Source organism: Ambystoma mexicanum, chromosome 6p, assembly GCF_040938575.1.
Source record: "Ambystoma mexicanum isolate Mex_15411 chromosome 6p, UKY_AmexF1_1, whole genome shotgun sequence".
In the NCBI taxonomy this organism is placed as follows: domain Eukaryota; kingdom Metazoa; phylum Chordata; class Amphibia; order Caudata; family Ambystomatidae; genus Ambystoma; species Ambystoma mexicanum.
In genome coordinates, this window is record NC_090935.1 from 1,193,325,020 (window position 1) to 1,193,350,474 (window position 25,455).

Consider the following 25,455-nt stretch of genomic DNA (forward strand, 5'->3'; position numbering starts at 1 on the left):
GCATAGACTTTAACACGCTAAGCAGCGCAACTCACGAACAGGGGTGTAACTTCTCGAAAGTGTACTTACCACTAGTAGGTCCTCCGGAATAGACTTTTTTCATCATCACGCACTCCTGGGTCATCTTCATACCCGAGAGAGAGAAAGGACAATATAAGGTTACGGAAAATAATCATTGGGGAAAATTATCACGAAGAATACGGACAATAATCATAGTTATAAAAACCCACCTTCAAGACGGAATGGTCGCAGCCGGTCTGGACCTCCACGTTAAGGACCAGTGACGCAACTAGGTCCATCCACAGCATCCCTGCTGAAGAAAGCAGGACGGAGAGCTTATCCTTTCATCAAAACAGGTGAGCTTGCATGGGCAAACTCTTGCTCACTACTTTCTGGCACGAAAGGGTTGAGGGGAATCCCGACGCCACCACGCCATTCTCACAGTCTCTCAGGAACAGTGCCAGCATCCTGGGTCCTCGATAACGCAGCGGCTGGGCGAGAAAGTCGATCCAAGGGAGCCAGGTCCCGGGAGGGCTCCAACCATGCCCCAACATCCCGGCAGAGACAAGCTAAGCGTAACACTACGGGATGGGAGATTATTGTCTTTTGAGGAACTTCAAAGAGTGTTTTGTTTAAATGGAAGAGAAAAGAATAGATATAGGGAATTGGAAAGTCTTATGATCCAGGTTTTTGGTATGATGACTATGCCACTTGAGAAGGAACCAGTGGGTTGGACCATGTTTTGCTTATCGCCACGCAATGGATCTACATATCTAAAACTTATGCGGGAAAGTGATTCAGTGTTCGAGTCCTGGAATAACTTGAAACAGAAATGGGAGGAGGATTTAAGTTGTGCAGTCAGTGATGATGCCTGGAAATATCTGTGGCAGGTGCGATATAATAGTAAGACGGATCTTTAGTTACGACTTGTTCATCAGAAGATGTTGGGGAGATTATTACTGGACTCCAGTGCGAATGTGTGACTTAGGACTTATTGCTGAAGATTTTTGTTGGGGATGTAGGAAGGAGAAGGAACAAGTTACTTACCTGTAACTGTTGTTCTCCAGCATGGGTCTGGAATGGATTCACATGCTCATGAATATTCCCCGTCGTCAGGCTGGGAATCCTCGGTAAAGAAAAAACCAGTATCAGTTTCGTTTCTGATCTGTCTTTCGTAGTAGTAACCAATCACTGGTCTCTGCGTCATACTGACCACAGCCAATGACTGCCCTCTACCTAAGCACCGCCTCTGTCAGCCATCTTCAGATTTGGAAGCACGTGAAGTGGCAGTATGACCAAGTGAAGAGCCGCAGAGGGGTAGGCGGGAGGGTTCGCATGTGAATCCATGCCAGACCCATGCTGGAGAACAACAGTTACAGGTAAGTAACTTGTTCCTTCTCCAGCATGGGGTCTGGCATGGATTCACATGCTCATGAATAAAGAATACATAGCAGTACACACATGCACAACCACGGGAGGTGGCAAAGGCTCAACATTAAGCATTACATCAAACTCAACATTAAGCATCTTACCTCCTCACCAGGCTCACCTCAGGCGAACAGGTTGCGCAGCACTGCTTGGCCGACCCCTGGACTCCTCCCTGGAATCCCGATCGACGCAGTAGAATTTCGTGAAGGTGTGAGTCGACCTCCACGTAGCAGCCCTACATATGTCCAGCAGGGGCACACCAGAAAGGAACGCTGTGGTAGCTGCGATCGCTCTGGTGGAATGGGCTCTCGGACGGCCAGGCAGCGGTCGGTTTGCCAACCGATGACAGTGGGCCTCATTAGGACCCTGGCGGAGAGGGTGTTACGCCAGCGTAGTGCATGGCGTACCTCTCCGCCATACTACGAGTTCCCGTAGCGCCATGGCGGCCTTTTCCGCCTGGTTTTACCAGGCGGAGAAAACCATGGCGCTACGGGACCTCGTTGTTAATTACGCCACCGTATTTTACGGTGGCGTAATTAACTCCTTCCCCACTCCCATTATACCCTATGGGGCAAAAATGGGAATGGGGAAGGGCAGAATGGGGATTGGGGATTTACCGCTCCGCCGAGGTCGGAATGGGGCGGTAAATCCGCCAACCCCCATGGCGCTATCGGCGGCTTTCCGCCATGCTTCGCGGTGCATTTAGCACCGCGAAGTCCGCCTGGGTCCTAATGAGGCCCAGTACATGATACAGCCGGAGAGCCATCTGGAAATGGAAGCCTTCGAGAGAGCCTTCCCCTGATTGACAGGTCCAAAGTTCAAAGAGTTGTGACGTCTTCCTAAAACACTTCGTGCGGTCCACGTAGAACTTCAGCGCTCTAGCCACATCCAGCGAGTGCAAAGTCCTCTCAGCCGGCGACGAAGGCGACGGGAAGAACACAGGCAACACCAAGGGTTCGTTGAGATGGAAGTCCGACGGTACCTTGGGCATGAAGGAGGGGTGCGTCCTGAGCACTACCCTTGTGTCGTGAAAAGTCAAGTACGGGGCCTTGCAGGAAAGGGCCTGGATCTCTCCCACCCGTCGTGCGGAGGTGATGGCCACAAGAAATGCTGTTTTCCATGACAGAAACTTCAACGGGGCCGAGTGCAGAGGCTCGAACGGAGGTCCCATGAGCTTGGTCAGCACCACGTTGAGCTCCCACGCCGGAGCCTTCACCGGCGGGAACGATCTGAACAGTCCCTTCATGAACTCTTTCACCAGACGATGAGACCACACGGACGTCCGCCCCGTGGTTCTGGTGTATCGGGAGATCGCAGCAAGATGAATCCTGATGGACGCGTGTGCCAGTCCAGCTTTGGCCAGGGTCAGCAGGTACGGCAGTACCTCGGGAGCCGTAATCCGTAGAGGGTTAATCTTCTGTGCGTGGCACCAGACAGAGAACCTCTTCCATTTGTGTCCGTAGCATTTAAGAGTCGAGGACGCCCTGGCCTTTGCAAGAACCTCTCTGCAGTCGGCCGGTATGTCGTATCCTCCAAACTCTAGCGCTGCAGGAGCCAGGCCTGCAAGTTCAGCGATTTCGGGTCGTGGTGGAGGATGGCGCCTCCTTCCCTGGAGAGTAGATCCGCGTCCACCGGCAGCTTGATTGGCGGGGACGTTGACAAGTCCAGAAGGTCCGGGAACCATATCTGCCTTGGCTACGCCGGTGCGACGAGGATCATCCTGCACCGTGACCTCTTGAGCTGGTTGACGAGCCGGATTAGCAGTGGCAAAGGAGGGAACGCGTAGAGGAACAGGCCCTCCCAGGGGAACGAGAAAGCATCGCCCATGCTCCTCGCCTGGGGAAACCTGCTGGCGAACCACCGGCACTTGGAGTTCGTCGCCGTCGCAAACAGGTCGATCTGGGGTGTGCCCCACCGTCGGAAGAGGCGATCCACTAGATCCTGCCGTAGTTCCCTCTCGTGGCACGAGCGCAGCTCCCTGCTGAGTGAGTCGGCGATGGTGTTTTTTATACCTGCCAGATGAAATGGCACCAGAAACATCCTTTGGGCGACGGCCCAATGCCACAGGTCCTGCGCCTCCTTGGACAGTGCTGGGGACCTGGTTCCGCCCTGTTTCCTGATGTAAAACCTGGTGGTGGTGCTGTCGGTGAAGATCCTCAGCACCTTGCCCTTGAGGGACGGAAGGAAGGACCTGAGGGCCCAGAACACTGCACGGAGCTCCAGGACGTTGATATGGAGGGACTTCTCCGTCGGGAGCCAAAGGCCTCTCGCGTGTAGATTTTCGGTGTGCGCTCCCCACCCTTCCAGGGAGGCATCCGTGGTCACTGTCTCCTGGTGGTCTGGGGTCTGGAAGTCCATGCCCGCCGTCAGATGCGCGCGGGTGCCCCACCACCGGACCGCGCGGCGGAAACTCTCGTCGAGTGTGATCCTCTCCTCGAAGCCGCCCGTCGTTTGGGTCCAGCGCGCATCCAGGAACTCCTGCAACGGGCGCCTCCGGAGCCTGCACATGGGAATGAGGTAGATGCAAGAAGACATCATTCCGAGGAGGGACTTGATGGACCTCACCTTGGCCGCGTCGGAAGCCAACATCTGCTGTACCTTGCCCAGGATGGACCTGGTCCTTTCCTCCGACGGGGAGGCCAGAAGGGACACTGTGTCGAGCTTCGCTCCCAGAAACAGTGCGTTTTGCGCGGGTACCAGGTGGGACTTGGCGTAGTTCACGGAGAATCCCAGGTCCGTGAGAAGTTGGACAGTCCTTGCAGTATGCTCCACGGCGAGCTCCCTCGTCTTGGCCCGGATGAGCCAGTCGTCCAGGTAGGGGTAGACGTGGATCCCCTCGCGGCGCAGCTGCGCTGCCACCGGTGCAAGGCAGTTGGTGAATACCCTGGGTGCCGACCGTAGTCCGAAGGGGAGGGCTTTGAACTGGTAGTGACGCCCTTGGACCACAAACCTGAGGAATTTTCGGTGCCCCTTTAGGATGGGAACATGGAAGTAGGCATCCTCCAAATCCAACGACGACAGGAAGTCTCCTTCCTCCAGCTGACCCAGGACGTGCTGGAGGGTGACCATCCGGAACTTCTGCGCCTTGATGAATTTGTTCAGACGTCGCAGGTCTAGGATGGGGCGCCATCCTCCCGTCTTCTTCTTCACGAGGAAGTATCTCGAGTAAACTCCGGAGCCCCGAAGCCTCTTTGGGACGAGTTCGATGGCGCCCTTCCTGAGCATTGCCCTTACCTCCAGGAGAAGCTGAGGGACGTGAAGCTCTTTTCTGGCCACGGGGGGGGGACGCGCGGGCACCTTCTTTGAAACTCGAGCGCATGGCCCCGGGCTAAGGCGTCCAGCACCCAACGGTCGGTGGAGATGGACTCCCACACGCTGATGAAGCTCGCCAGCCGGCCTCCCACCGGGGTGCATCGGTGGGGGCCCGACCCCACGGTCCGTTCAATCCTATTTCGACGAGGCTTTGCCGCCTTGACCTCCTTGGCGACGACGGCGGGGTCCGGCTGCCTCGTCCTCTGTAGGCCTCCTGAGACGACGAGCGGGCCGCTTGACGGTAGGTGGAGAAACCGCCGCCGGAACCTTTGGAGGCGCCCTTGCCTCCGCTGCTCCGAAAGGGCGTCCGTCGTTGCTGCAGAACCCCAAGGGCCCGGGCCGTCTCAGTGTCCGCTTTAATGGCCTGAAGGGAATCCTCCACTGTTTTCCCAAACAGGTTGTTCCCATCGAACGGCATGTCCAGGACTCCGGTCTGTACGACTTGACGGAAGTCCGTAGCCTTGAGCCATCCACGCCGCCTAAGGCACACGCCGTTGCCCAACTGGCGAAACCCAGTGTGGCCGATGTCCGTCGCAATAGTGATGGCGTGGTCCGACGCCACCTCACCTTCCTGTAGGATCTCCAGGGCATCCGCCCTCTTGTCGTCCGGTAGGATGTCCAGCAGGGGAGCCAGTTTGTACCATAGCTCCCTGTCGTAGCGGGCCACGATAACCAAGGCGTTGGCCGCTTTAATCGTCGTCCCTGCAGACGAGATGACCCTGCGTCCCATAGTGTCCAATTCCTTTCCCTCGCCGTCCGGTGGGGAAGTCGATGTGGAGGCCGCACCCCCCCCCCGCTTTCTTCCTGGCCGCCGCGGTGACGACGGAGTCCGGGGTAGGCTGTGCCCAGAGGCACAGGGGGGCCGCGTCCGGGACCCGGTACTTCTTCTCGTACCGGTCTCTTCTAGCTGGCGTAGTGGAAGGGTTCTTGAGGAGGGCGAGGCCCTCATCCCAAATGTCGTCCAGTAGAGGCACCGCGAGGACCGTCTTCCTCTTGGCCTTGCGCCGTTGATAAAGGAATCCTTCCTTTTTCTTCTCCTCAGGGCAGAGTTGGAAAAGCTCGGATGCCCTGGCGATCATGGAGTGGAACGAACCAATCTCGTCGGGCGGAGAAGCCCTGGTGGGAGGTGACGACGGTAGATCCTCGTCATATACCTCGTCGTCCGTACCCGTCGCTGCCGTGTCAGTCCCCGTATCATCCCCTCGGGTGGACGGGGAGGAGGGCTGGACGGTGCGCGACGGCTGAAAAGGAGGTGGAGGGTGGATCCTTCTTTTCTTGGGCGGGGGAACGCCAGAAGGTCCCGGTTCAGGATCCCCCGACGGGAGAGGTTCCTCCGTCGGCAACGGTAATCTCGTCCTTATCTCTGAGCATAAGGACTGTATAGCCAACAAAATGGCCGCCGAGTTGTCTTGCGGCGCTGGCAGAGGGGAATCCGACGGGCGATGAGGGGCCCCGTCGGCACCCTCGACGATGTCGTCGTCACCCGCGTCGGGATCCATCCCGACGGGCCGGTCTTCTTCCACACCAAGGCCGTGGCTTAAGACCTCGATCAGCTCTTCCTCCGAGGTTGAAGCCGAATCTACGACGACGCCCTGCCCCCCCTTTTTCTTCCCCGCCGGGGATTTCACGGGGGTCCTATCGATGGGCACAAAAGAGGACTCCCTCCGAGGTGGCAGGGAGACTCTGAGCCCCGAGGTCGCCACCACTGGTGTAGCCTCCACAGGCTGAGCCAGGGTCGCCGCGACAGTATCGATAGAGGGCTTGGCCGGATGGATTAAGGCCTTCACCACCTTAGGTGCGCTCACCGCCTTATCCTTGAGGGGGGGGGGGCACTGCCTCGCTCCCCCTCCGATGGGGCCTTCGAGCTCGACCGGGGCCTCTCCAGGAGCTTCGCCGGGTGCTCACCCTTCCTCTTACCCGACCCAGAGCGTTGGCTCGTAGTTGAAGGTGCCGGGGAGGGTGCGCCCTGCCTGGCGCCCGTAGAGCCCGACCGTTCGGCGCTCCCGGTGCCAGCGGACTCGCGGTGCTTGGCCTTGTGTTGGACCCCCGTCGCCGGGGCGTCCTCAAAGGTCTTAGAAGACCACTCGGATTTCTTCCTCTTCTTCTCGCCTGACGGGCTCTTCCCTTCCAGCCAGTTGGCGAGACGTTGATGGCGGTCCTTCATGGTCCGCTCCGACATATTGCCGCAAAACGCACAGTCCTTCTCCACGTGCGTCTTGTCCTCATGTAAGCAGTAGAGACAAAAGGAGTGTTCGTCCTCCTTAAAGACGTTCTGCAGCTGGCATCCAGGGCAGACCCTGAACAGCTTTCCGGGCGTCGAGCTTCCCTTCTCCTGGGCCATGTCCGGGCCTGAGAAGCTTCTGGAGTCCTCCAAAGCGTAGCTCGACGAAATCTTCACCCTTGAGGGGCGCAGACGAATCCGACACGGGTCCCGTTGATCCGATGGAGAGTCGGTGGAGCTTGAGGCTCTTTTGACCGAAAAAACGAAGTTTTTGAGCAAAAAACGTGAAAAAATAGCACTAACGCTCGAGAGCAATAGCACGAGGATCCCAACACATGAACGTGCGGTAAAAATCTGAAGATGGCTGCCAGAGGCGGTGCTTAGGTAGAGGGCAGTCATTGGCTGTGGTCAGTATGACGCAGAGACCAGTGATTGGTTACTACTACGAAAGACAGATCAGAAACGAAACTGATACTGGTTTTTTCTTTACCGAGGATTCCCAGCCTGACGACGGGGAATATTCATGAGCATGTGAATCCATGCCAGACCCCATGCTGGAGAAAGGGACATTGATCCATATCTTGTGGCATTGTCCAAGAGTATTGACTTTTTGGAGAGAAGTGCTAGATAGGTTGGATATCACTTTGTCAATTTCATTTCCAAGAGAGCCTTTTCAGGTCTTGTTATTGGCAAAAGGTTGTCGTTGTTTGAAGGCTCGTTTGTATGGTCGTTGGATTGATAAAATATTAGTAATAGCGGTAAAACAGATCATGAAGGTGTGGAAGTCCAGGAAAAAACCAACAGTAGGGGACTGGATTAATGATGTGTTCATATATTCTGAGTTTGAATTAGTTATGTTTAGGAAGCAGGGTAAAGAAGGGAACTATTGGTCCTTATGAAAATCTTTCATTGATTTGTATGGTAGTGAGGCGCAGGATGGAGAACATGATGAATGAGGCACTTTAGTTGGATGAATAGTGTTATTTGTAGATTTTTCTCATGTGTGTGTTTGTGTTTGTTGTGTCTTCTTGTTCTGTCTTTGTGTCTATATGTTGAGGGAAGTAGTACACTTTGATGCAAATATGTTGTTTTTGCAATGAGCTTTGTTAACTCAATGTATACATTTAGTTTTCATTTATTTTTTGGTTTACTTGTTTATGCTATTTTCTTTTTTTTTAACACGTATCTTTTTGTGATATTACTCTTGTATTATAATATATTGGGAGATTTAAAGAACTTGTTGTTTTAATCTTCTTGTGTTATTATCCTTCCATGTATGAATCTGTCTGAAAACACTAAATAAAGATGATAAAACATTTTTTTTAAAGATAAGGGAACAAGAATTATGCCTGCAGTGCCTGTGTTTTGTCCACAATGCAGAAAGCTGGGAAATAGGGAGGACAGTAGGGCAAATGGCTCAGCTTGTTCGGTGGTAGAGCAGGAGGTGTGACTAACAAGGAGACAGCAAGGGCGAGATCCTACAAGGGCCCAGGATGTATGCAAAAACAGGAGGTGGGGTGGGGGGAGGGGAGATACTCCAAGAAGGGTTTGAATTAATGCTTCAAATAAGCATCAACAAATGAGGACAGGGATAGGAATAAGGATCCAGTGGCAAAAAAGACTTGAAGCTTATCACGCTGAGTCAGTATCAGGTAATGATGTCCCCATACATAATGTCGCTGGGAAAAGCCATTGGCGAAATTATATATGGTGACATTATGTATGGGGACGGGTTGCAGGGATATCCCCTGCTCCCCTTGTAAAAAAAAAATAAAAATCAGGGCTTGCGGGGGTATCCCCCCATGTTCAATGTAATAATGTCTCTGCAAAAAACTGCAACATTTCTGTCAGGAGACGTTTTTGCAGGGATATTATTACATGGAACTGGGAGAGCAGGTTATGAACCAGGGTGAAGCATGTGAGGGGAGGGCAACGTTCGGCAGGAGGAAGAGGACGTGCCTGTAGTGATGCTGGGGCCATCGGGAATAGGCGAATGGAAATCACTGTGGGGAGTCTGTGGGAGAAGTACAGAGGCGGAGGGGGGTGAGCGAATTCTCTGCCCTAGTAGCAGAGAGAAAGCGAGGGCAGGTCCCTGGCAGGAAACGAAACCACAGCCGAGAGGGTACAGCAGAGAGGTGAACAGACAGCGAAGCATGCAGCTGGGTAAATGAAACCGGACCTGCCTCCAAACAAATGGTATTCAAGAGGGCCAGCCCATGATTCGGCGTCTGAACAGCATTGCAAGGCAGGTGCCACAGCTTTTCAGGCTAACTTAACAGCTTCCGACAGTTGTTCCCTGATTGAGCCTTGTGGGGAGCTGCCCAAAGGACATTCCCGACATGCATTCTCTGGGAGATGGAATTCCAATTGTTCTATGAAAAGACGCAGTCTGGGCCTTCAAGGATACTAAAGTTTCAGGTGGGCGTTTGGGCCTCACTATATTCGGGTGGACTATGTTAGACCTTTGACAAGCCCCTGCCTTAAACTTGGGGCAGGGTGAAGTTGACCAGGCGATCCTCTTCACTTAGCCCCTGGCTCAGCATCACGCCGCTGGAGGTGGCATCTGGCTCCCTTGGCCACTGCATCTCCCCTAAAGCACAGGCAGAGAATTTTGTCACAGCCAGCATGATGAGACTGACTGCCTGATCAATTAATAACAGTTACTGTACACATCATTCATTTTCAAGTTTCATAAAATGCATAAAAAATAAAGCCATACAGTTGAAGACCAGCAGCAAAATTCAAATACTTAACTGTGCTAACTTAAATGTTTAGCAACAGCACCGCACATAATTATTACTGAATGGTTACAGGCATGCCACCAGAATGTTGACGGTTACCTTCAAGCGCTTTCATTATATCACTGTAGACCTGAGAATAAATATCATTTACTGATTTAAGTCCATTGATGTAAACTGGAAAGAAAACAAAGAAAGAGCAAATGATCACAATATATTATTTACCAGCAATAGGCAAGTGCACATTTGTAAAGCAATGTAACAACTGAACGTGCTACTAAAAGTATGAAGACGTCAAATACAAATATTGTGGACAAGTTTGGTAGGTATAATTTAATGGGCCCAAAGCCACTGGCCAAAGATCCGGCTCTTGATTTCAGCTGCTGTTCTTTGAGATTTTCCCCTGATGACTTTCCATCTGTACGGCGTAAGCACTTTTCAAAGCATATTGGCACTTTCTCAGGCAAAGAGCTGGACCACCGGGGACAGAACACAGTCTAGAGCCCTGCCCCCTTGCAGGAGACGCTGTAGAGAAGCAACAGATTAGGGGCCAGCCAGTTTATACCCTCCAGCCCGCTAGTAAACATCAAAAAGACAGAGGCCTCTTGATATAGCAGCGGGACAAGGCTCCCTGACGGAGTGGGTCAACCAGTGACCGAATGTGTTCTTGAGCACCACCCCAATGCTTGCAACATTGTTGAATGAGCAACCAATCGGGACAGTTTGAACTCTCAGCTCGCTTAGTAAACCTCAAAAGACAGACACTGCAGCCTGCAGCAGCTCGGGACGGCTGCACATTAGCACCCTGGGCAGGGGAGCCAGCCAATCAGGTGGCTAAAGGCTTGAACCGCCGGTGTAAGCCTGCGTTCCAATCTGCCTGACGGCCGGGTCCCCCGCTGACATCTTCCCCCACCCTCCATCCCTGTTTTTCTTTTTTCTTTATTAACCCCCCCCCCTGCACATTTACTTTTTCTTGGCTGTTGCGGCCCTCGCCGCCACAGCTGCACCTTCCTCTCAACTTTCCACGGCCACAATGGAAAGGAAAGAGGGGCTCCTTACGGAACCCCGCCTTCCCTTACCATGGCAGCCACGTTGGTACAGGATTTTCCATCCTACAATGTGATGTAGGAAGGAAAATCCTTTTTTTAACAGGTTGCTGCTTTGGTAAGCCGGGGTGCTAATGGCCTTTTGTACCTGTTCCACGGGCAACACTGGGGGGTAACTGCCCCGGGCCCAGGTAAATGACCATTGCTTCATTCGGGCAGTTAACTGGGGCCACAAACCGTTACCCCCCCTGTGTTGCCTGTGGAATGGGTACATAACGCCACATTCTGTACTGCAATCGGCAACAACTGCAGTGCCTTCGGGCAGTCAGACTGTTACAACAACAACCAGGCCAAAACTCTTGTTTTAGTTTTTCCTCTTAGGGAGCCCTTTAAGTGCTACATATAAGCTGAAATATTTGGCATGGGAAATGAGCTAGGAGAGATATGGGATGCGAGGAGGGAGACACAGCCTGGGAGTGTCATTTGGATCTTTACCCAATAGGACCATTCCCCCTGCCTGACTCTGTGGATTGCCAAAGGGATACCTTAGGAGCCCCAAATACCTCCTTGTGCCAATGGACGATGGGCCTGGTGAGATATGGGGAGAATTCCCTGGTCCCCGGTGCCTGGCATTGGACCGTCACAGAGCCCTCCTGAATCAGTGATGGGACAAATCTTGCAATGTCTTCACTGATTCTCTGTGGCTGAGCTTCCTTTACGCGGCCAGGGAAAGGCAGAAGCTTCCTGATTCTGACCCTGGGGGTGGCTTTTTGCAGGAAGACAACGTAGGGGAAGTCAAACTCCAGGTACGCAACCCTTCAGTTGTAACTCTTAGTAACACCCAGAAACCTGTGCCACACTCCTGTATTCTAGCTAACATCGTTATGGATCTCTACCCCCCTTGTCTAGTACTGGGAACAGGGATGAATTAATGAGGATGACCAAACATGGCAAACCAACTCTGCATTCTCGCCATTGGAAAATGCTAAGTAAGACCGGGACATTTAAAATGGAAACAGCTGAACAAGACGAGAGAGAGAGAGCAAGAGAGACGGTGACTGCAGCCACAACGAACTTGTTCTGACGCTGTTTTGGACAATGGAGACGAGTGGACTGCAGAACACAGTACAGAGGTCGACTAATACGTTGTGCAGCAAAGCGAAGCCAGGAGAAGTTTGCTGCTTCCTTATCACGGGCAGCTGGAGCTGCCAGACACAGAAGGAGGCCCAGCAGGAATGAAGCGGCTCACGGGAAGCACAGCCAGTCAAGCAGGCCAGAAGCGAAGGAAACGTGCCAAACGCTGAAGACGCCACGAAATACCAGTAAACCCAGGTAGATTACATGGGTTACCAGGGCGCTTCAGGACGAATACTGCATACCACACACAAAGTGGGAGGGCCCAAGCAAAGGAAGCAACATAATTGATGCAAATACGAACATTGTGGAAAGCCTAAGTAAAGGCAGTGGAAATCATACGAATATTGTGGAAAGTCTAAGTAAAGACAGTAGAATTGATAGAAACAATTGAGTTTGGCAGTGTGTTACGCTCACCTGGCTCCCACAGAGGCGTCGATCGGAACTGGACAGCTGCGGTCTCCACCAAAGTGGCGCGTAGGGCCTAGATGACGGACTGGACTGGCCCACCTAGCTTCGTTTGCTTGGCCCGTAGGAATATTCTTCTGCAAATGGAGAAAGGGAATTAACCACCCGTGGAGTTGAGCGTAAATCCCCACCACCCCCGCTGTTCTCCCCACAGATCACCTTTGATGTCTCCTCTTATAGTCTCACCTGATGGTTTGAAAAGATGAGCTCTCCATCCTGCATTGAGCGCAGGGGCGCGTTGATAACCAGTTGCTTCACTGGCTCGAAGGAATTGGTGAGTTCCAGAACAATATTGACTCCGAGATTCCCGGCAAGACGCCATAAGTATAAAGTTCGTAAGAGTTCAAATGCCTGACTTTCACTCTTGTCCGATTCCTTGCAGGTTGCAGCTTGACCCTAATGAAGAGTTCCTCGTGGCAACCGGTAGTATTCTGGTAAGGATTTGTATTTTCCAACACAGTTCGATAAAATAATGTCAATATGTAAATGCTTTCTCCCTTATTCAGGCGCTGAAAGAAAGTATGAAGTCTTGGGGAATAATACCTCTGGCGGTAAAATCAGGTAAGTCTATTGTGGTGAGGAGGGTTCCCCTTGTTAGTCCCTTTGTTTCAACCTTGCTGTCCTTTTATTTCCCCTTGGGGGCCAGGTTTCGGCGAAGATGCAGTGGAAGCTGCGCCGACCCGTGAAGAGGAATATTACCCGCGGTGGTAAAATCAGGTAAGTCTATGGGGGGTAACTAATATTCCTCTGTGTATTCCCTTGGCTCACCTTGCTGTTCTTGTCTTCTCCTTAGGTGCCACAGTGCGGCGGGAACATGCAGGAGGATGCGGTGGAATGTGAAGATTCTGCAAAGGCCGGTGAGTTCAGCGCGGCGCTGCAGCAGGCAAGGCGACGCGCATAAAATAACTTCTTTTTTCCAGCTCGAAGGCGCGATGGATCGGGAATTCAGGTAAGGATTAAAGGTATTGCTCTTGTTCTAACCTTTTCTCCTTCTTTCTCCCTTTTTCTAGGAGCTCCAAACTCGAGGCGGGCGTGGCAGAAGGCTGGATGCAGACTTGCAGGCACGGTGAGCGTTACGCTGCTGGATGCAGAATAACGCGAAACGTGTGCTGCTCTTCGGGCGTGGTTTAAATAGCCTCCAAAGTAGTCCCAAGTAAGTATTCCTCCCCAGCCCCGCCCAAGTAAAAAATAGTCCCTAAGTAAAGTAGTCCCTTCCAAGCCTCTTTTGGAAGCTCTTGCAGCATGGTCTGCATCAGGTAAGTTTTAATCTATGAGCCTGGCGCCCATGGTCTGCAGCAGTCCTTACGGTGCATCTGAGAGACTGGAGTCTGTCTGCTACCTCTTCTAAGGAGACAGACCTTTGAAACAGGAACACAGCCACAGCCTTATAAACCCCACACACGCGCCAAACATGGCGCGAGAGTAGCAGTGGAGTGGTCTGTCCTGGTCCACGGTGGGACAAAGAGGGACTAGGAGGAGCTGGGTAAGAGGTTCTTGTGTTCTAAATTGTGGGCTATACAAACCGTACCCTTTTTAAAAGACTGCTGCTCTTGATTTTCCATCGGTTCGCACTGCACTGCATAATAAAGATTACCCCTGCTAACTGCGCAGGGAGTATTAATTCTATTAAAGACCTGCTGCTAGCATTACTTCTCTGACCCATCTAGCTATGGTAGCTGTCTTCACTGCCTGAAAAGGCTTCCTGTGCGCTATTAGCAACTGATTCGCACTTGCCGCTCTATTCTCTGCCGTCCTGGCCTCGTATTCTTTGATGCAGCTAGCTACGCACCATTTGGTATGATTTGGAAAATAGGGATAGTGCACTGTGGCTGTGCTCGATTTAGTCCTCTGTACTACTACAAAGGTCACTCCTTCTGGTCCAAATGTCCTTCTATTAACTTCTAATGCTCTAACATCTGAAACCCTCTTACAGGATATGAGACAGAACAGCATCACTAGTTTGCCCGATAGCTGCTTGAGAGATAAATATCTATTACTCGGCCACCTTTCTAATAATCTCAATACTCTCGTCACGTCCCATAACACTGTATATTTGGGAGCCGGTGGCGCTCTAATCTTAGCTCCTCTAATAAGCCTACAGACTGCTGGGTGTTCGCCTGCTGGCACTCCTTCAATCGGTACGTGACCTGCGGAAATCACTGATCTGTACACCCCTATAGTGCGAAAAGCTTTCCCATCTTGCAGCAGCTGCGCTAGGAAGTCTAGTATGGCGACTGCAGGTGCAGAAATGGGATGAAAACCTCTTGCTCTACACCAATTCGTCCACCTGGCCCAAGCCGCGTCGTAGCTCCTCCTAGTCGATGGAGCACAGGATTCGGCAATAAGTTCTGCCGCCTGCATCGAAATGCCTGGCAGTTCCCATCGTCTCCTGATATCCTGCACACGATGAGCGGGAGTGTCCCTCTCACTCTCAGAGGATGACACTGCCCAGCTGGGTCCGTGAGCAGTCGCTCTCCTTCCGGGAGGACTCTCGGCAGATCGATCAAGCGTTCTATCGGCGTCAGGAACCACACTTGTGCTTTCCACAAAGGTGCTACTAGTACCAGCTCCGCTCTCTCCCTCCGACCCTTCGCCAGCACTCTGCTCAGCATCATAAACGGAGGGAATGCGTAATGCGTGCCGCCTGCCCATTCTTGCAGGAATGCATCTGTACCTTTTGCGTCTGGATCTAACCTCCAGCTGAAATAGCTGGGTATCTGAGCGTTGAGGCGAGACGCAAACAGATCTGTGTTTAATGGACCCCACTTCTGATTCAAAATCTGTAACACTGCTGGATCCAGCCTCCAATCGCTGGAGTCCGTGAGGTATCGAGAGTTCCAATCTGCTACTACATTCAGTGCTCCGGGCAAGTACTCCGCTGTCACTGGTGTCCCTGTCCTCAGTAATGCCAGAAGTCCTTCGCTAGCTTGGCTAGCATCCTGGACTTTGTCCCTCCTAAGTGGTTTATGTAAAGAACTGCTGAAATGTTGTCCATCTTCAGCAGGACGCAAGATTTCACTTTGTCTCTTGTGAACGTCTTTATCGTGAAAGAGCCTGCTAGAAGCTCCAGGCAATTTATGTGCAGGCTCAGCTCCTCTGCGCTCCATTTGCCTCCGGTCTGCAACTCTCCGCATCGAGCTCCCCATCCTAGACGTCTGGCGTCCGACTCTATCACGAGGTCCGGCCGGTCTCCGAATATGGCACGCCCATTCCAGGCGTCCATATTCTGTAACCACCATTCCAGTTCCGTGATAGATTCCTGATCTAGCGGTATCGATTGATGATATCTCAACCCTTGTTGCAGGTGTCTTATCTTTAACCTTTGTAAGGCTCGAAAGTGTAAGGGACCTGGAAAAATGGCTTGCATGGAGGCTGCTAGTAGGCCCACTATTCTCGCTAGAACTCTCAGAGAAATCAATTTCTTCGTCAGACATGCTCTGATCTCTCTCTTGATATCTCGAATCTTCCTTGCTGGCAGCTCCAGGGTGGCTTTCCTCGTATCCAGGACAAAACTGAGGAAATCCAACCTCTGCGCTGGCTTCGTATCTGATTGTTCCGTGTTTACTAGAAACCCCAGAGACTGCAACAGGTCTAGTACCCACTTTGTCTGATATTCCAGTGCCTGACGATCCTCTGCGAGAAGCAACAGATCGTCCAAGTATATAATCAGCTGGATCCCTTTCTCTCGGATGGCTGCGGCAACTGGTTTAATCAGTTTTGTGAATGCCCAAGGCGCTGACGCAAGCCCGAATGGCATTGTCCCAAATTGCCAGAACTGCTCCTTCCAGCGAAAAGCCATGAATCTCCTGAAATGCTCCTGCACTGGAACTGTAAGGTAGGCATCCTTCAGATCTAATCTGGTCAGCCAGTCTCCCTCTCTCAGGGAGTCTCTGAGCTGATCTTGAAATGATGGTAGACTATCCATCCGTTCAATTCCTTCAAATTTATTACTGGTCGTACTTTCTCCTTCCTGTGAACGAGAAACATGCTGCTGAGGAAGCTTGGGGTCCCGGGGCACCTTTCTATGGCTCTTTTCTTTACTAAATGCTCTAATTCGGTATTGAGAGCCGCTTGCTCCGCTTTCGCTAGGTGCGGGCGCTGGGGTACACTGGTCTGCACCAGGTATTGAATAAACTCTAGCTGCAGACCTCTGACCGTTTGCAAAATCCAGGCATTGCTGGAAAGCACGCGTCAGCTTTCCCAGAACATACTTGTCCTCCCTCCCACTGGAGGATAGATTATCGCCCTTACCTGGTGTAAACCCCTGGCCTCGTCCGAAACCTTTTCCTCGTCGACCTCTGGTGTTGCGACCTCTGGCTGGGAAGAATGTGTCTTGCTGCCTGTTCCCCCAGTACTGGGCTCTGTTATTCGGGGGTCTTCTACCTCCTGGTTGGCGACCGGTCGAGCGACCCCTGTAACGACCGGTCCCTGCAAAAACTTTCTGTGGGAAGATCTTACGTATGGATGCTTGCGCTTTCTCCAGCGAAGTGTCAGTGCTTACAAAGCGGCCCATTTCCTTTCCGAATGTCTCACCAAACAGGAGACCTTGGGCTGCCTCACCTGCCTCGTAGGATGCCAGATCACTAAGCTTCGAGTCTATCTTCAGAAGCAGCCCTCTTCTTCTCTCGGAGGCTATGGCGCAGTTTGCTTTCCCTAGGAGGCAAACCGCTCTTTGCACCCAACCTGCTAGGGCCTCTGGGTCCACCTCTTCGCCTGTGTCCCTCGCTCTTTCTGCTAAGTCCATGATCTTAGCGAGAGGACCGGCTAAGTCCAGGACCACCTCCTGGCAGCTCTTCCAGGATCTGTCTATCCATTTACGGGGGTCCTTATTGCTCTTTGAGACAAAGGTGAGCATCCTGGGGTCCAATTCGGGGGCTTCCGCCACCTTCCCCGGCAAGTCTGGTCGGGGGCATTCCGCTCGGAGACTCACTTTCTTATCTAACGCTTTCCTCAGCCTTGCTGTCATATATTGAGCCACCCTCGGAGAGGGTTGCCAGTCGGAAGATCTCAGATTTCTAATGGTATCCGGGTCAAACATATCCTCCTGCTCCTCTTTGAGGTGCTTTTCTTTGCGGGCCTTCTTTTCTCCCGCTGGGCTTCATCCATTCTTCCTCGACTGGTTCTTCCGGCTAGTGAGGGGTTAGGTCCCCTCCTCTGGCTCTTCTTCCGAGCCTGGGTCATCATCTCCTTCATTATAATCCCCAGGAGAGGGGATCATGAGATCCGGCACGACCCGACGCTGCAAATATGCTTTCTTAAGCTTCGCGAAGGCGTCAGCGACCTCCGGGGCCTTATCATCTGCCCCATCCGTAGGGCCCTGGGGGTCTGCAGAGGCTTTTCTCTTGGGGGCCTGAATACTCCCCTTAGACCCTTCTCCAGAGGGTTCAATGGGCAAGCTGCGACTCCTCTTGGTGCTTTCCTTAGGCTGATGAAGCATTGCTTCTAGTGTCTCCAGCCTCTCCTGTAGGGGCTTCACCCCTTGAGCCACTGCATCTACTAGGGAATTCCCCAGCACCTCCTTGAAACCGGCAGCCAAGTCTAGGGACTGCTCCTCCTCACTCCATTTGAATTCAGACATGACAAGGGGTGCTCTGTGCCTTAATACCTGTGTGAAGGTGTCTTCGCTGCCCACTTCCTAGCAGATGCTTTTCAGAGTTGAGAACTCTCTTGTATATATATTTCCTTCTTTGTTATTATTATTGTCTTTTTTTATTTAATTTTTTTAACTTTTTTCTGTGGCTGCACCGGACTCCTTAACTGTCTATTGTGCCTGTGGTGGCTTAGTTTCACACACTGTCTGCAGAGAGCCTTGTGTGCGTGTGTCTGCTGCTGGCACTGTCCTCACAGGAGCTGTTGCTGCCCGCTTCCTCTTTTAGCCTCTTTCCTGAGGTTGCTTATCTGCGCATAAACGCATTAGCGCACGGTGTGAGATTCAGCTCCTACGGCTGTAATCTTGCCCGAGCGCGTATGGTGATGCCTATGCCCCGGTCCGCGTCACAGAATAAATGCGACGCGGCACGGGCACTCAGCAAGCTCTGCCCCTGCGAAGTAGAGGGGGGGGAGCTCTGCATCAGCCTTCCTTACGGCTGAATTCGCTTGGCGCCCAGCTCCGCCTCTGCAAGGGAGGTGGGCCCGCACCTAAGAAAGTCTGCTCTACCCCTTCAGGGGAAGGTCTACCGTGGATTCAGAGAGCTCTGTGGCCCGCCAGCGCACCCCTGAAGTGCCGGGAATACGGCACGGGGCCAAGGCGGCCGCCGGAGCTCCTGCTACTCCTTATAAAATGGTAATCAAACATTCAAGAAAACAAACCCCGGACAATACGGCCATCGGCCGACGTGCCTTGCTATCGCTTATTTCATCTAGCGAGGTAACTGAGGCTACGCTCGCACTCCCTCGCTAAACACCCTTAATCTGTGTCAAGCAAAAGTTATAAGGATATTCTAAGTCGAACCATATCTAAATCATATGTTACTGCATAAATATACACATTAACTGGGAGGTAAAGAGAATGTGACTTATCTGCATGAAGAGCAGTAAAAGAAGAGGAGGAGCTCAGGGACAGGATGTGGTCATAGCTGAGCTGGAAAGAGAAGGACTACAGAGACTTTGGGATTTGTAGTTTTGAAAGTGAAAGTCATATGGATATATGGACATTTCTTTGTTGTTTTTTGAGATAGTTTGTTGAAACTGCTGAAGAGTAGTTAATAAAGAAGTTGAAGCATAATGCTCGCCTCCAGTCTTGTCATAGAATCACGGAGGTTGCCATTAAGACCCAGTGAGAAACACAAACTGCGTCTGAGTAGCTATCCGTCTCTAGCACTAGCATAAAACGCAAAGCACATCGTAAATATGGTTTGCGCAGCGCTTCAGCACGGCCAGTAAAAAGACAGAAGCCTGGATTCATCCTCCAAATTACTGGGGAAAAAAGGCCTACCCTGACACGGAATCCGGCACACAGATTGTTATTACCAAATTCCTTAATGTGCTCCCTCCTTACTCTGGTCCATCTAACCGAACTCAAACCTCTCCTCCACAGCGACCCCCAAGCAGAGCATCTTCCCCCATGATTGATAATAATTAGACTCTACTTAATATGTGTATTGGGCTACAGAGGAACTCCGCCGGAGCCAAGGACAATGTAACTTCCGTACCAGGTGGCTACGATAGCCTTCCTAGCACTAAACTATCAGCCTCTTGATGAGATTGCAGGCTTCATCGGAAATGGCCATTCTAACACCTTGCTCCGATTATTCAGCCCTGGATGACAGTGAGACAGAGAGTGACAGTGAGCTCGACTCCCCTCAAGCATAAATTGAACATGGCCCTCCTAGAGACACAATCATCGGAACTTTAAACGCTTTTTCAGCTAGCGTGGAAGCTCTCATGTCTTTATGTGCAACACTTGCCAAAGAACAGCGGGAGATCAAACATGCTCTGTCCATGGTCACTGACGTAATACTAGAAAATGTACAACCATTAGTTGAACTGGCCCCTTTGAAGACGGCTGATAAAGCACCTCATTCTACTAAAGGAAATATACCAACTATAAAGCAAATACAAGTATGAATGTTGGCAAGCAGACCAGATCCGAAGAAATCATAGACAACATCGAGGAGAGTGATTGGGATTTTCAGGAACTATCAATATCGGCATTGTCTAATGAGCAAGCTGCCAATCCGGTTCTCAGAATTCCCAGCCCCTGTGACAAGTAAATCTCGGATGACTTTGATCAAACCCAAGAAGACTACAGTAAAATGTAAACCAGCTGGCCACTCTGGCCCTCCTCCCGAGCTTTGTCCTTGCCCCGAAGTATCGGCAGCTGCAAGTTCCAACCGAGTAACTTGTACTCTAGCAGGTGGAATGACTAGGCAAGTACATCTACGTGGCCCCATGAATAATTGGCTATTGGCTACTGTGAGAAACCTGAAGGTGTCTCCCTGGCTATTTCCTGGGGATTTGTCATCCAGGTGACCAGGACACGGCCATCGCTATTGGATCCAGTTTCTGGGGGTGGACCAGTGAGGGAGGATCACCTGGATGGGGGCTCCTCATAGAGTGGTAGTGGGACACCGAAAGGTGATTTCATGGACATCTCTCATCCATGTTCTCTGCTCGGTCTTGAAGACAAAAGACCTGACCAAAGAACAGGCATATTTACCTTGCATAGAGGAAGGGAATGTGAGAAACCTGAAGGTGTCTCCCTGGCTAGTCCTCAGGGATCTGTCATCCAGGTGGCTAGGACACAGCCATCACTATTGGATCCAGTTCCTGGGGGTGGACCAGTGAGGGAGGATCACCTGGATGGGGCTCCTCAAAGAGTGGTAGCGGGACACCAACGGGTGAGACGCGGTATCCCCCTTCCTTCAACACCTTTTCCCTATCCTACCACGTAGGACATTCAAAACCACTGTCCCTCCCCCTTTCCAACACAAACACTTTTGAATGACACACAAGAGAACAGACTAACACCAGAGCCGTTTACCTGACATGTCTCAATACAAGGGTAAGGCAAAGCCAGGCAATTGATCAGAATCACACACACCTGACAGACCTTTCCCTGCCCCACAGGGATAAAAGGTGGAGGAAGAGAGCACAGAACGAGCACAGCAGACAGCATGCCATGACAGCTAAGCAGGCGCAGCAGTTCAAGCGAAGGAGAAAGGCGTCAAGAATCGAGAGGGTGGCGAGGAGAGAAATGACCTTGCCCTTTTCTTCCCAGACCCGTGGAACCTTCGAGGAAGTAAGCCTAAAGCCGTGAACAATAGCACTGTGTTTTGCAGCAGATGTCAATAGTAAACGGGGCAAGCCTATGCCGATAAGCAGAAGCGAGGGAAGATCCTGCGACCGTGGTACTGGCCTTGACTCCAATGAAGAAGAAAGCCAAGCGGTTCAACACAGCCGGTGAGTGGAGGGGAGACCAACAAGAACCAGGGTGTGTTGATTGTTTAATTTTGCCACGTTGTGATTCTCAAAGATCAATTAACTGGGAAATAACTGTAACAAGTGTTAAAGGGGAGACCAGCTACAGAGGGAAAGCGGCACCACGTGGGTGCTAACTCAAGAGACTCTGGTCAATCCCTGTATGAGCAAAACTACAGATACCAGAAGGCCATAGGAGGGGCACCAAAATAGGTCAAAGTGGTCATACAGACGGTCAAGTACAATCCTGTATAATCAAAAAACGTTGATCTACAAGCTGTGTGAAAGCAAAGGAGGTGAATCCTGTAACCATTGGTGAATGTGAACTTGATACGAGTTAACTCGACCAAGGGATGCTGATGAGAATGGGGCAAATCTAAAGTCCCAAGAAACAGTGTGTTGAGAAGAGTGAACCCGGCGGAGGGATGTCCACTATGAACTGTTTGAAAAGACATTGAGAAACAAAGGGAAATTAAACTCGCTAAAGAGAAGAGAAGGGTCAGAGCCTGACCAAGGGAGATCCGGCTGAGTTTGCAAAGGGTCAGCGCCCAGAAGAGGGGGGCTTAGGGGTGAAAACATCACCCTACCTGAAACGGTGGTAAACAAGTGAGAAGGGTCAGTGCTCAGAGTGGGGACCCAGGAGTGAATTAATCACCCAGCGAACATTGGAAAAAAACTTTCATTTGTTAAAGGAACTTTATTTTGGAACCTGAGAGGCCCTCAGAAGCGAGAGAACCTAGCAATCCGGGGTCTGGATATCACTGAGGAGCCTTCTATGGATTTTCACCCAGAGGATGTGAATCCCGGGGTTAAAGTCGTCACCCAAAGCCCAAGGAAAAGACAATTTTTTTGGTTATTTGAATACGTCAGGCCCTCGAAGGAAAGACTTTCAAGTGAAACGAGACTTGGCCATCGATAGCCCTAATTGCTGGAACGGAACTGTCATCTCGTGCTGGAGAAGCCGAGGCTGTACTGTGCTCCAAGCTCCCATCTTACCCCATGCCCAAAACTTGGGGAAGGGAGACTCAAGCTGCTGCATCCTGACATATTATTTGAGACCACTTTTCCTTTTCTTGCAAACTATCCCGCATCCCTTTTTTGTGTATTAGCTGTGAGGTTTGGCAATGGGTTTCTTAGTATAGGCCCTTTTATTTTGACACAAAACCACTAGGACTGCCTTATTTTCATTTGCTGGTCGACACTTGCTCCCATCTTAGATTTAGGTTTAGTTTAGGCTTTTTTCCACCTGCAAACATTGTTCAATAACCACCCTTGAACTGTGATCACTTGTGTCTGTCTTTACTGTTGCCACCATGAGTTCCTCACACTCCCTCGGCACACCCTAACGCCAATACCCACTAGCTCACCTCTACTACTGGAGCCCCACTATTTGCCTTTGGGGAATCAGCTCACTCTTCATCATCTACTGCCTCCCTGCAAGTTGATACTCAAAGTTCTCATCAGGCAGTGTCCTTGATCCCTTCCAGCTTTAATCAAAAAAGGACTGCAGGGATGCAATGTACCGACAAGGAAGCCATAGTATGCGAAAACATGGGTGTACTTGGCAAATGGGCCAAGCTAGAGGAACTACATCCAACAAACGCCAGCCTGTTCCTGAATAGAAGAATCATGCTGGAAATCTATGCCAGTCTATAAAAAAGGGAGGACCCCTCAAATTACAGACACCATGCTTGACTCAAGTATGAAAATATTCTCCACGATTCTTCTTGCAAACCTAAACCGGTGGGCCCTTGAAAGTGAATTGCTTAAACCCTTTCAAACGGGTTTCAGAAAATCACACGGCACCCTGGACAACATATGTGCAATACAATCCCTTATGACAGATCCTTCCCGACGCACAAGCCCAAACCTTTACTGCTGTCTGATAGATTTTAGTACAGCTTTTGACCTGGTCTCACGCTCACTTCTTTGATCGAAGCTCACTTCTTGGAACATTGATCTCCATGTATTGTATTTTATAAAATTATTATACACCAACATTACAATGCGCCTTAGTCTAGACAGTATAACAACTGGGTTGATAGAAACCAACTTGGGTCTGAAGCAGGGATGTGTTTTCACACCCCTGCTATATAATCTTTATACAGTTGACATGGCTGGATATCTAGAAGCAGCAAGAAAATATCCCCCAAAGATACTTGGCGTCTCGTTCTTTTTGATCAAACCCCCATAGGACTTCAACGCTCTATCGATGCATTATTCATCTTCGCACATGCCAATCACATGATCATTAACATCAATAAAACTAAAGTCATGTGCTTAGGTGGATCCATACCGAAGAACCTAGGATTCACTTGGAAGATGGGCCTGGCCCCTCTGGAAATAGTTGACACGTACGTCAATCTGGGATTCCCTCTGAAATTAAACCCCTCAGCTCATTTTATAGGGAATTACTTAAGTGACAAGATATGGAAGAAATGGCTTGCCATTAAGCGGTATGTTAGCTATAAGGGAGGAAACGATTTAGAGGGTCATTTGATATATCATACAAGTCTTATTCCATCAATACTCTACGGCTTACAGGCACTCCCAGGTGATTTGATGAAATGGCTTGCAGGGTTTGAGGCACAGATTCTGCGTTCTATCATGAATCTGCCGGGCTTGCTGCCTGTTGAAGCATTAAGAATGGAATTTGGTGTATCATCCATATCCTCCATTTGGCTTGCCCAACACACCATTTTATATCTCAGAATAATTGCCCCGAAAGAAGATGCCAATGAAATGCTTAACATTTCAGATGCTGACAACTTGGCTCATAAGGGTACATAAGGGTACGCTTTTCATTCGTGAACTGGGACATTTTTTTAGGATAAACTAGAATGTCCTGGCAGGAGAGTATACCATGGAGAGGAGAAGGACTGAGACAGCTCAGGGGTCAAAACCCCTCTGTGAAAACAAGAAGCCATAACAAGTCAATGCAACAAGGGACGAGCCATACCCCTTTGAATGATATGTATAGGAAACAAGAGAAGTAACAAAAACCATGAAGTCCTGGCATGAGTAAACCAGGGGTAAGAAGATAATGGAGTAAACCTGAAGTTGTGGAATAGTGACAAAAGGGCAAACCGTACCCATTGAAAGAGGAAAGAGATCAAGAAAGAGTGAAAGTAAATATCCCAAAGAACTGTGGCATTGAGAGGAAACTATACGGAGTAGACAATGTGACAAGAAAACCATTGACTACTAAGTGAAGACTAAAGGAATTCAAGGGTGGAAACGGATACCTCTCCTGCTCACCCACCTTAAAACTTTCTTTGTATTGTGTTCATTTAAGCAGGATTGGGCCCTCATAATGCTGAGCCAGCATTTTCAGGCCAACCCCGCTGTATTGTTTGAATGCTTGTTTTGCTAGCCCCAGTGTAAAATCTGGATTATGGCATAGCGAGGACAGTGGCCCTAAGTCTGCCTGTACATCCCAATGGTGGATTGCTTTGCGCCAATAATATAGTGATGTTTTTGTGGTTGGTAGCAGTTGAGACTCTTAGTTTAGGGCTATTTAAGTGAGGTGGCTTGGGAAGCGGGACAAGTATTGTGCCCTGTTCTGGGGGCACGCAGCACAGGCTTGGGCTATCTTGGGCCCACACCAATAATCTAGCTGACCGATTGGGGGTGCTTGGTTACACCAACTCTATTATCGCATAGAGAAGGTTGTGTGCAAAAGGGGGAGGGCTCAAGTGGCACCTCAGGGAACACTTGGTTTTACAAACATGATAAGGGTGGGCTGAGAGACTATGTACAGGGGGTTCAGGATTGGAGTCAAACCATGTCCATCCCACACCGAGACAGAGAAAGATATGCCTGGGGTGAGTGACGGATGGTGGGAAAAATCCTATCTTGGAATTCCAGAGGGTTTACTAACATTGTGGGGAACCAGGCTAAGCTTGAACTTTTTGACATGGTTTGCCTACAGGAAACTCTGCTGATGGAAACCCCCGTTATGGAGCGGTTCGATTTGAGGTTCGTTAGGGCACAGCAAGGCTCGAGGGCTCAGCCCTATGGGGTCTCTCTATAGCTGTTAAGTGTAATCTTGCCCTGAAAATGCACCAAATATATCTTAATAGAAATAACATGCCTGCAGTCCTCCTGGAGTGGCCTGCCTATGACCTTAAGTTACAATAAAAATGCCTCCTGCTAAATGTGTATTTAAAACCAGAGTGCGAGCGGTTGG

General features: G+C 50.7%; 1 protein-coding gene across 7 annotated transcripts in view; it reads right to left on the reverse strand.

The window, feature by feature from the left end:
• The window catches only part of NMRK1 (nicotinamide riboside kinase 1), a 665,849-nt gene that overhangs the window by 262,897 nt on the left and 377,497 nt on the right, over positions 1–25,455 (reverse strand). For all 7 annotated transcript variants that reach the window (XM_069625832.1, XM_069625834.1, XM_069625835.1 and 4 more), the window contains one exon: positions 9,802–9,876. In XM_069625832.1, coding sequence (XP_069481933.1) covers positions 9,802–9,876 — 75 coding nt within the window. The remainder of the gene's footprint in view (positions 1–9,801; positions 9,877–25,455) is intronic.